Source organism: Priapulus caudatus, unplaced genomic scaffold (genome assembly GCF_000485595.1).
Source record: "Priapulus caudatus unplaced genomic scaffold, Priapulus_caudatus-5.0.1 Scaffold315, whole genome shotgun sequence".
NCBI classification, from domain to species: domain Eukaryota; kingdom Metazoa; phylum Priapulida; class Priapulimorpha; order Priapulimorphida; family Priapulidae; genus Priapulus; species Priapulus caudatus.
In genome coordinates, this window is record NW_014577376.1 from 51,343 (window position 1) to 64,135 (window position 12,793).

The 12,793-nt window shown below is 51.8% G+C and overlaps 1 protein-coding gene across 1 annotated transcript in view; it reads left to right on the forward strand.

Annotated features, from left to right (window-relative positions):
* The first annotated feature begins 701 nt into the window (after positions 1-701).
* The window catches only part of LOC106808933 (nucleolar protein 4-like), a 101,949-nt gene continuing 89,857 nt past the window's right edge, over positions 702-12,793 (forward strand). Inside the window, exons 1-3 of the mRNA XM_014811856.1 lie at positions 702-936; positions 9,698-9,844; positions 12,030-12,269. Of these exons, the coding sequence (XP_014667342.1) occupies positions 709-936; positions 9,698-9,844; positions 12,030-12,269 (615 nt within the window). The 5' untranslated portion in view covers positions 702-708. The remainder of the gene's footprint in view (positions 937-9,697; positions 9,845-12,029; positions 12,270-12,793) is intronic.

Sequence of the window (12,793 nt, forward strand, 5' to 3'; positions counted from 1 at the left end):
CAGCAGCAGTAGCAGCAGCAGTAGTATTAGCATTAGCAGCAGCAGCAGCAGTAGCATCATCAGCAGCAACAACAGCAGCAGCAGCGGCAGCAGCAGTAGCAGCAGCAGTAGTATTAGCATTAGCAGCAGCAGCAGCAGTAGCATCATCAGCAGCAACAACAGCAGCAGCAGTAACAACAGCAGCAGTAATTGCCTGGCGCACGAAGGCAAGCGAAAATTTTCGGAGAACGCCGTGCGGGGAAAATTCCACGGGCAAGTTTTACAGTTGCGCGTCCATATATATATATATATATATACGTATATACGACCGGGACACCACGTCGGCGCCCGTGGCCGTCCGCACATTCGGCTGCTTGTCTAACATTCGATCACCGCCGCTGCCGCCACTGCCGCCGTTGCCGCTGCTGCCGACTGCCGCTGCCGCCGTATCTGCCGCTGCAGTTACGAGTTTTATACTTTTAGATCGCGCGCCGCGTCTGCTAGCGCGCCGCGTAGCAGCGACATGCATTGTCCGTCTGACCGACGACGGAGACATCTTGCCCTGAGCAGGAATGACCGACCGCTGAACAGTGTCTTTCTTATTTGCAGCCGACAATGGGCAAGGCGAAGGAGACGCGGAAGGAGCGAGGGGTAGGAGGAGGAGGAGGAGGGGGAGGAGGAGGAGGAGGGGAAGGAGGAGGAGGGGGAAACGCTCCGCAAACGCATCAGATGTTCGAAGGATTCCGAGGATGGTCGCTGCAGACGTACGGAGACAGCGGCAAGACGAAGACGGTGACGCAACGCAAGCACGACCGCATCGTGAGGACGCTAGCCGGAGAGGACGCGACGAACGAGAACTCAAAGTTTCGCTTCTGGGTGAAGGCGAAGGGTTTCAAGATGGACTCCAATCCTGACGAGCCGAGCGAGAGCGTGCTGTTCGTGCCCACCAAGAATCTGGTAAGTTTTCAAAGAAAATAAAAAAATAAATCAGACAGAGCAGTGCAAGCGGCATAAGCCGTCTGAACAAGCGAACGTCCAAACAAACAAACAAACAAACAATCAAACAAAAAAACACTCAATCAATCAATCAAACAAACAAACAAACACAAACAAACAATCAAACAAACAAATAAACAAAGAAAGAACAAAACAAAACGAACTAACAAGCGACCAAATTAACAAGCAACCAATTAACCGAACCACGTAAAAAAGAAACATTAAACACAAACAAGCAAACAATTAAAACAATAAAAACCTAACAATTAACAAAACAAAAACAAGCAACAAAACGCGGGCGTTGCATTGGTGTATTCTTGTTCGTTTATTAGATGTAGGATTTCTAAGTTTCTCTGTGAGAACAGAAATGTATTATGGTAAACCTCGGTGACTCGACGCTGCATCCTCATCTCTCTGTGTGCGAGTTAACATATTTATATCTGTTTTTTCTCAACGGTTAACATTTGCCTTTGGATATATTCACATTGAAATTATGCATGCGGTGCCATCTCTCAGAGCTATATTACTACGTATATCATCAATTGCCGGGACCATCCCGAATAAAAATCGTTTCGATCTCACTGACTTTCATCCCCTTCCTGTCCCACCACCCCGTCACTTGTCCGTCCTACCACTCATATATCTCGCCTATTCCATTTCCCCACTCGCTGTTGTATCCCACCATAGATATATACAACACATAACATACATACATACGTGTTGTATATATCTATGATCACACTAGTCCCGAGTACCCTAACGCAGCAGTCACCACTCTCCTTTATTTCTGCACGCCAAGTTCTACCCTATTCGTCGCATTTCCTGCCCGATGCTTGAGCACGAATGCCATCCTCGCGGCCGCACAGGGTGCCTCACGCATAACCTCGTCACTCGGATACTGATTAACGTACTTCTCATGTTCCTCCTTCTGCTCCTATTTCTCCTCATTCTCCTAATTTTTATACCTGTCGCCTTCTTCTCTGTCACATTTCCGTTACTTCCTTCTCTCATCTTTATTATCCTTTCACTTCGCCTTCTCCTCCTCCTCCCCTCCTCCTCCTCCCCCTCTTCCTCCTCCTCTTCCTCCTCCTCTCCTCCTTCCCCATCTCCTTCTCCTCTTCTGCCTGATTTTCCTCCTCCTCTTCTCCTCCACCTCTTCCTCCTCCTTCTCCTCCTATTCCTCCTCCTCCTCTCCTCCTCCTCCATCTCCTTCTCCTCTTCTACCTGATTTTCCTCCTCTTCCTTCCCCTCCCCCTCCTTCTCCTCTTCCTCCTCCTCCTCCTCCTCCTCCTCATCATCATCATTATAACCTTCCTCTACCTCCTCCTCTTCCTATTGCTCTTCATCTCACCCCTCATCATCCCTCCGCCTCTCGTCATCCCCCCCCCGTCGTTCTGCGCGCGCAGTTTTCCGGCTCGCCCCGCCCGCACACGCGCGCACTCAGCCCGGCTTCCACCCGCCTGAGCCGCTGCTCGCGTTCCCTCCCGCTCTATCCGCGCAGCAGCAGCAGCAGCAGTAGCAGGCCTGCCGAGAGATCGATAATGCGCCGGTCCATAGCCCTCACCTGGCACGACTCGAGAGCCGCTCTCCAAATTACAGCGCCTCACGCGCGCGTTCGAGGGACCTGCGCTAAACGAACGGAAAAATCCATAACCTAGTCACTGCGGGCCCTCTCTCCGGCGGCGGCGGCGGCGGCGGCGGCGCGCGCGCGAGTGCGGTAGCTTGGTCAATACGGTGTGGACAAACCGGAACGCCGTCGACGCCATAGCTACGGTCAACAGCGCCGATAGCAGGCGGGCTGGCTGGCTGCTGAACTGGCTGACTGACTGAGAGGCTGGCCTGCCGGGTAGCTGGTTAACTGATTGAATGGCTGACTGGCTCTCGCAATTCTCTCTCTCTCTTTTCTCTCTCTCTCGCTCTCTCTTCCACTTCTCCTCTCCTCTCTCGTGGTCTTTCGCACACTTTTTCTCGCGTCTGTTTTCTCTTCTATTTTAGTCCTATGAAGTTAACTGGCTAGCTGATCGAATTTGCTAGATTAGGAAGAAAAGGAGGATAAGGATGACAAAAGGGATAGGAAGAGGGGATGATAAGAAGAAAGGGTAATGTCGCTAAGAAGAAAGACGGGGCAACATTGTCGTAAACCATGCCTGTTTATGCTCATGTTGACCTGGTATATAGCGTTACCCTCCTTCACGCCACCTCCTTCCAACCTCTGTCTCTTTCTTACTTCCTCTCGCTATGTCTTTTACTCCCTCTCATCACTATCTTTTTAACTCGCCGATTTTGGAATGCACCTTAATCTTCTGCTCTTATCTGCTTCGCGCTAAATCTCGCTCTCTCGGCGGTTCTTTCCTTCCATCTTTCCCCGCATTTCTCCCCGCTCTATTGTTGCAGTCTTTCCCTTTAACCTTCTCCATTTTACCTCCTCCTCCCCCTTCAATTATATTTATCTCTCTCGTTCTGTTTTCTCCCTCCTCTTCCATCGTTTCACTCATACGCACAACCGCTTTACGCCCTAATTATTAATTATAATATTAATATGTACATTCATTTATTATATATTCACTGAGTTAGTTCATGGTTCAACCTCATTCATTAATATTTCCTGCTTCTCACTCCTGCGATCGGTCTTATCTAGTGAAAGCTCAAAGGGAGGTGATGGAGTATTCATGAAAAGCTGTTGTTTGGCCTCATACGTTAGTCAACACTCTCATTCCCCACTCTCTCCCGCCTCTCGCTTTTCATCTTTACCACCCCCTTCTCTTTCTTTCTCTCTCTCTCCTGTTCCTTCTTCTATTTTAGTCGCTCTATTTCAACAGCGACACCGCAGCCCGTGTTGCCCCCGCGCACGCGCCCCCTACATGCCCCTCTCGCCTGCCTGCACGGCTCGTCGCGCCGTCATTCAGCGATTACTCCGCTGTCCTCGGTCACCATAGCGACTCACCGCGGGCGACCGACTCGGCGGCCGACAATTTGCGATTTTTTCTCGTCACTGTTTGTGCGACCTCCGTCTCCATTTCCTGCGCTGGCAGCAAGAGCGTGTGCTTGTCGCCAGACGTTCGCGTCTATCTGCCACCACCGTGCTGTACGCGTGGACGGCCCACGCGCGAGCTAACGTTCACGCGTGAACGCTGACTCGCAGGTAAAGGCAGGCCCACGCCTAAACAATGATAGCTCGGCGCGTAAAGGCCGCGCTTTTGCGCTCGTATACTATTAACATAAGCGTGAACCACGCGTGATCCCATCGTTCACGCGTGAGCCAACGTTACGTTCAATGGACCCGGCCCAGCGTACTGCATGCAGCCGGGCACAGAACAGGTAGTCAGTCAGGTGGACACGAACACAGGCTGGCAGGCAAACAGGCAGACAGGCATACAGAGAGACAGACAGGGAGGCAGACAGGCAAGCAGGCAGACAGGCAGGCAAGCAGGCTGGAAAGCAGGCAGGCAGGCAGCGGGCGGCGGCAGCGGCGCCGTGGCCCCGACGTTACCCAGCCAACGATGCCGCTGCCGGATCAATACGCTGTCAACAACATCGGCCCTCGACCGACGTCGCCCCGGCTTATCAGCCATGCTGCAGACTGGCCGCACTTTGCTCTCCACCGCTACCAGGCGAGCAGCGCGCACCTAGCGTGTGGCACGGGCTGCTGTAGCTCTTACCCCACACTCAAGCATCTCCCACTCTCCATCACCTCACCGCCCTACTCACACGCACACCCACCCACGCACACGCTTACGCATACACCCACCCACTAACACACATCCCACACACACACACACACACACACTCCCCCCCCCCACACACACACACATACACACACACACACACACACACACACACACACACACACACACACACCATACACACACACACACGACACATCGCCCCCCCACACACACCACCACCAAGTAATCTCTTACTCTCCATCACCTTCCACCTCCCCCCCCCACACACACACATCCTACGACACTCAGCCATTCTTATGCTACTCCATCACTATCTAAACACCTTACAAGCCTCCCGCATATCCCACCCACCCTACAACAGCAAGCTCCCCGCATACCCGATCCACCCTACACACACAGGCTCTCGCATATTTCCCACCCCCGTACACACAAGCTCTCCGCATATCCCAACCACCTACACACAAGCTGCCGCATGACCCCACCACTGCCTACATACGAGCTCCTCCGCATTACCCCCACCACCGCCTACATGACAAGCTCGCGCATATTCACCACCCTACACACAACGTCTCTCTGCATTGACCCCACCACCCTAGCACGACAAGCTCTCCTGCAGTATCCACCACCTGCGCTACTTACACAAAGTCCCGTATACCCACCACGCCTACACACAAGCTCCCCGCATCCCAACCATTCCTACGATACAAGCTGCCCCGCATACCCCACACCCTTAACATTTACAAGCCTCCCTGCATATCCCACCCACCTTACACCATCGTTCCCGGCATACTCCCACCCACCCATAGCACACACAAGCTCCCTGCATACCCACCACCTAGCACTACAAGCCTGCCCTGCATATCCATACACCCTACCACAAGCTCCCCGCATCCCACCACCTTACACACAAGCTCCCGCATACCCCACCACCCTACACACAAGCTCCCCGCATACCCCACCACCCTACACACAAGCTCCCCGCATACCCCACCACCCTACACACAAGCTCCCCGCAATACCCACCACCTGACACTACAGGCCCCTGCCCCGCATTTACACCCACCACGCCTACACACAAGCTGCCTCGCATATCTCGACAGCCTACACCAAACGCTCCCTGGCATTTACCCCCCACCACGCCTACAACACAGGTCCCTGCATTCCCACCACCTCTTACTACACATTGGTTCCCGGGTACCCACAGAGTCCGGTGGTCCCCCCCGCTCTAGTCCACGTTGGTGGTACGCCCCCTACACACATGATTCCCGCATACCCCAACACCCTCACACGAAGCTCCCTGCATATCCCACAGCCTTACACACACTGATCCTCCGCATACCACCACCCTCTACATCACAATGGCTGCCCCGCCACTTACCCCCTAGCGACTCCTACACACAAGCTCCCCGCATACCCCCACCTTACACACAAGCTCTCCGCATTAGCCCAGAGACCTACAACAAAAACCAAGCCCTCGCCGCATATCCCACCACCTTACATCACAAGGCTCCCGTCCGCCGACCCACCACCCTACACACAAGCTCCCCGCATATCCCACCACCCTTACACACAAGCTTGGCCGGGGCGGCCACGGCATACCCACCACCCTACACACAAGATCCCCGCATATCCCACCACCTTACACACAAGCTCCCCGCATACCCCACCACCCTACACACAAGCTCCCCGCATACCCCACCACCCTACACACAAGCTCCTGCATACCCACCACCCTACATACAAGGCTCCGCTCGCATTAGGCCCCGATCCACCCTACACACAAGCTCCCTGCATATCCCACCACCCTACACACAAGCTCCCTGCATACCCCACCACCCTACACACAAGCTCCCCGCATACCCCACCACCCTACACACAAGCATCCCCCACCCTCCACTATTTCAGCACCCCCTATACACGAGCATCCCTCCACCATCATCATCCAACCACACCACATAAAAGTATTCTCCATCCTCCACTATTTCACACCACGCACAGAAGCGTTTCCCACCCCTCACCTATTCCACCACCCATGCACACACAAGCATCTCTCTACCCTCCATCATTTTACCATTTCACACACGAGCATTATTCGCATGCAACACATGAACACCCCCCACGTTCCACCATCCCACAATTCCCATACAGAAGCATCATCCCACCTCATATAATCGTGGCCGTGATTGGCTGCTTGGGTCTACAACCATCGTTGTGATTGGCTGAATGGTACTGTCATCGTCCGTGATTGGCTGACTGGTGCTGTCATCGTCGCCGTGATTGGCTGACTGGTGCTGTCATTACGTCGTTCGTGATGGCTGGACTCGGTGCTGTCATTCGGTCGTTGTGATTGCTGATGGTATGTCATCGTCGCGTGATTGGCTAGCTGGTGCTGTCATCGTCGCCGTGAATTGGCTGACTTGGGTTGATCATGCATACATGCACGCCCGTTCGCTCGCCCGCCCGCCCGCACTCACGCATGGACGGACGGACGGACGCATACCCGACCGTCCTCCCTCCTCACACACGCACATACACGCACGCGCGCACGAAAAATAAATTAATCGCCCGCACGAGGTCGCGTACGCACGCACGCACGTACACATATGTAGGCACGCACGCACGATCAATCACCCGCCCGCACGTCGGTCCGCGCGCACGCACACAAGTATGCGCGCACGCACGCACGAACGCACGCACGCGCGCACGCAGACGGGCAGGCTGGGCGGGCGCTGACGCGACTAGCTCTTGCGCTCTCGCGGCCCGCCATCCGGGATGCGCGTATACATAAATAATTCAGGCGCGTCGTGCGCGTATTAAAATATAGACGCGTCGTGCCGTCCCCGCCTGCCGTGCGCGGCGTGGCGGCACGAGAGCTAAGCCGTCGCTGCGCTGCTGGGCCGATTAATGCTGCGCTAACAGCAGCGGTGACGAGTCGACGCTGACGATAGCAACAACGTCGGAAGAGTGACGATGCGACGCTCACGCTAGCAACAACGTCACAGAGATGACGATGCGACGCTCACGACAACAACAACGTCGTGGTGATGACGATGGGACGTTGACGATAGCGACAAAATCAGAAGTTTCAGAGTAATGACGATGGAACGCTGACGATGGCGACAACATCGGGAGTGTCAGAATGATGACAATGGGACGCTGACGATAGCGACAACAATCGACGTATCGGAGTGATGACGATGGGACGCTGACGATAGCGACAACATCGGGAGTGTCAGAGTGATGACGAGGAGACGCTGGCAATAGCTATAGCACCAGACGCATCATGGTAATGACGATAGGACGCTGGCGATAGTGACAACAGCAGTCGTATGATAGTGATGACGATGGGACGTTGACGATAGTGACAACACCAGACGCAACATGGTGATGACGATGGGACGCTGACGACGGCCCCGCGGGTATCTGCAGACGGAGGCACTTTGCTCGCAGTGACGCGAGCGACGGCCGAGCGACGCGAGACATAAAAATAAATAATAGATACACGTACAAACACGAAGCGCGCGAGCGATCCCTGCCGACGTGGCCGACAGTAGCCGACGGATAACGCCCAGCAATCGTGCGACGCCTGCCGACCAAACGCCGACGTCTGAGCGTCGACGCGCCACGTGTTCTCATAGAGCCGACGTTTGTCGCCAAGAAACGCGGTGTTTGGAGTTGAAAGACGCGGCGGTTGCAGTTGAAAGACGCGGCGTTTGCAGTTGAAAGACGCGGCGGTTGCAGTTAAAAGACGCGGCGTTTGCAGTTAAAAGACGCGGCGTTTGCGGTTAAATGACGCGGTGTTTTCAGTTGAAAGACGCGGCGTCAAGCGCCGTCTTTCCGTTGCTTGCGCGTATCGTTATGCGAGACATCGTGACCGCGGCGTGTGTGAGGGACTCTCTACGGTCGTGTAAGCCATGTAAAGATCGACGCGTGGTCCTTTTGTCATTTTCGAGAGGAGATGACGAGCAGAGAGAAAATAGAGAGAGAGAGAGAAGAGAGACGAGAGATGACGAAGAGAGCAGAGAGAGAGAGAGAGCAGAACGAGAGCAAGAGAGAGAAGCAAGAGAGAGAGAGAGAGAGAGAGAGAGCGAGAGCGAGACAGAGAGAGAAGGGGGGTATGTCGAAAGAGAGCATGCGGCATGAGGGCAGATGAAACTCGCAAATTTGCGGTTCCTCCCTCCAGGTGGCGCCTGGTGTCAGCCATACAACGATACTGGGAGAAGTAGTAACTGTTCATCGGTTGTTATTCCTCTCCGATCAGAAATGAGGAAGCGCCGAAATGTCGGACTCGGCGCGGTCATTTGCGAAACACAGAGCCAACGTTTAAATTCGGAATGATTCGTGAGACGGCGACGCGATTTTCCTGCACGAGTTTGTCTTCCATGGTCGAGGGTTTACTCAACGAATTTTAATAGAGATTCGTAGTATCGCGGTTTGATTAGATTACAAATATGAACGCTAATTTATCGATCATACTTCAACACAATTCTTTGATTTAGGTTTTGTGACTATCACAGCAGTCTGATGCAAACATAAACAGCTTCATAGGGCGGCATATTAGATATAATTGTCGACAAAAACCGCACACTTCTAGTGCTAGTGGTTTCAGGACGCTTCTTATACTTTTCTCTCACCCCTTTTGTAGAAGTCACGTGTAATATGAGCATAAATATAGGATAGGCGTAGCAAACGCCGAACTCGAATATCTCGAAACCAATATCACTACATTCGCTAAACGACCACTAGATGGCGGCACCAACACTGTTGCAGCACAAACGCAGCGAGCAAATGTGGAATACTTTACCTATTTTACATTTGACAAACAAAAGCTCTCTTTTGAATTGCAAACATTTTACAAATAAACAGAAGCAAAGCTTATAAATCATACATTGTTTTATACGTAAATTACATTATACACTGAATCGTTACGCTTAAGCGAAAATTAATAAGAGAACGGTGGAACTGGAAGTAACTTTTTTGTAGCTGTTAGAAGCCTAAAAAAGGTCTTATAATCATGAATCATGTACTTTTCACAGACGGCTGAAGACAATGACGACGGCGCAGAGAGGGGCTACAAGCGGGTCGCTGTGGTCGAAGACTTTCTGGATATTATATACGATGTTCATGTGGGCACGGACGGCCGAGGAGGCAAGCATGCTGGCCAGAAGCGCACCTACAAAGCGGTAAGGATAATGATCACGACGACGACGATGATGATGATAATAATAATAATAATTGATAATAATAATAATAATCATCATAATAATAATATAATAATAATTGCATAATGCAATAATATAGGCATAAAAATTACGCGCTGACAACTATTGAAATGCATGTATGTTAACTTTATGCTGACTTTAACATGTTTGAATAACAATAATGAATAAAGTGGCCATAAACGTCTAATCTGACATTTAACTCGTACGTTTTTGACGACGGGAACCAAATCCAAAACGGATGGGGGAGTCTAAAAATTAACAGCTCTTAATTAACCTTTCGATTGTGTTCTCGGCTAGATTACGTTAGATAATTACGAACCTCATTGATATCCCGCAATAAACCACGTACAGCACCGATTTAATTATTTCACTTTATTAGCAATCTGTATATGGTCAGAAGGAAAGATAGGCCATGCAGTAGGAAAGTTACTATAGGTTTCTTCAGAGATGTTCGTCTGAATCGTAATCTATCGTAAGCGGCTTGCTCTGGGTCGTCTATACGTTTAATCCTAACTATACAGCTAATAAGTCTGGAGTTCACGTCCGACCGTGGCCACTGCCGTTGTGCCCCTGAGCAAGGCACTTTATCACGATTTACTTCAGTCGACAGCTGGTGTAGAAATGGGTTTATCTCGCTGGTGTAAGGCGAACAACCTCGCCCGCATAGCAGCGAACTCGTTTGCTTTACTGGACAAACGAAACTAGTGTAACACATGCACTGAGGCCATTAAGCACCCATAAGCATAGAGCTACAGAATGACAGAAAATCAGCGGATTTGTGCCTGCTGCCGAGTGGAAGGTTCGAGCTGTGCTTCCTGCATGCTTTACCCTATTGCAATTCTATTATCTTTATTTTTATTCCTAACGCTTAAAGATTATCGTATATTTACCGCATGGCTCGGATTACTGGACAGAGCATAGAGTGGCATTTGTTGAAGGAACATACTTTCAGCGCCATCTCTCGCTGTTGGCACGCACTACGCGATGTATAGCTCCATCTGTACACGAGCCAAACTGTGCTGATATTAAATTGAATATCTGTAAAACGTTTCAAACATTTGTAGCCACTTAGCGACATGCACCCGTGGCAGCGTTTCGTGTCTGTGGTAACTTTATGACACCGCAAAAAAGTCGAGCGCTACTTTTAGCGACCAAAAACGGTAGTGATTAAATACTGTCAACGTTTTATTTTCGTTTCTCAAATCTCGCGAGACGAGGTTTAATTTTGCGAGAACAACCAGAAACAGCTAACCGATCATGCAAATATAGGCCCGTTGCGCGTGCGAATGGTTAAAGCCACCCAAGGGATTTGCTCCCCAGGAAATTTCCGTAGTGAATTTCAACATATGGAAAAGCAGAGAAATAATGGAACATGTGAAGAAAAGGGAGGAAGAGCGGGAAAATTAGATTATCAAATACTACAGACGAATAATTTCCGCAGTATAATCTGACATAATAACTTGTAACAAGTTGCACATGTTTCTGGCGCCATATTAAAAGATGAGATCAGTATAATTAACAATAATTATTCATAATTATTCATACATGTTAATAATGATATCATAGTTTATAATTATTCAGATCTGAAATTAAAATGTGATTATGCATGTTGTACAAGCTATATAGCTTTGTATAACGTTTGGCGTGTAACCTATTGTGCGTGTCGGAGCCTGCATGCATGTCTGGTTTGGGGCTATAGCGTACGCCGAATTCACAACGTAATCGGATGTGTTTAACCCCCCACCCCAACACTATATAGGATACAATATATACCTACGCACATACAAACAGACAGAGAAAAATACACACTGGTACACACACACACGCACACGCACACGCACACGCACACGCACACGCACACGCCACACGCACACGCAACGCACGCACACGCCACACGCACACGCACACGCACACGCACACGCACACGCACACGCACACGCACACGCCACGCATACGCACACGCACACACACACACACACACACACACACACACACACACACACACACGCACGCACGCACACACACACACGCGTGCGCGCCGTCAACTCCCCTGCCCCTACACACAAATTTTTAAGTGGCCGCTCTCTCTCTCTCTCTGTGTCTCACTCGCTGCGGCTCTCGCCTACGCGCGTGCAACACAACACAGATCGCCGAGCGTTACGCTTTCCTGCCGCGAGAGGCCGTCACCCGCTTCCTCATGTCTTGCGAGGACTGCCAGAAGCGCATGCATGGCGCAGGATCAGGCTCGGAGAACGGCGAGGCCCGCGACTCTCCCGTGCGCAAGCGGCCCGAGTCGCCGGCGATAGACTTCAGCATACCGATCACGACCACCTACCTGAACCACATGCGCAGCCTCGGATACAACGAGGACGAAATCTTCTCGAAGGTGAGTGTGTGAATGAGCGAGCGAGTGAGTGAGTGAGTGTGTGTGTGAGTGAGTGTGCGAGTATTATTGCTGCACGTGCGGATAGCGTGAGGTCCGCCGCGGCACCGCGCCGACGAAGTCAGCATGTCCCGGTAAACATGCCGAGCAAGGGGACAGGGACGTGCCATCGCGCGTGCGGCGGGGGCGGGGGGAGGGCTGGAGGAATGGCGCATAATATGTAGGGTAGAGGTAGAGGGGGGTTGATGCGTAAGGCGGGGGAGGGCGTGAGGAATGGCGCATAATATGTAAAGTAGAGGTAGATGGGGTTGATGCGTAAGGCGGGGGAGGCAGGAGGGATGGCGCATAATTTGTAAGGTGGAGGGGTTTCCGCATGTGGCTGGGGGAGGGCAGGAGGGATGGCGCATGATATGTAAGGTGGAGGGGTTTCCGCATGTGGCTGGGGGAGGGCAGGAGGGATGGCGCATGATATGTAAGGTGGAGGGGTTTCCGCATGTGGCTGGGGGAGGGCAGGAGGGATGGCGCAT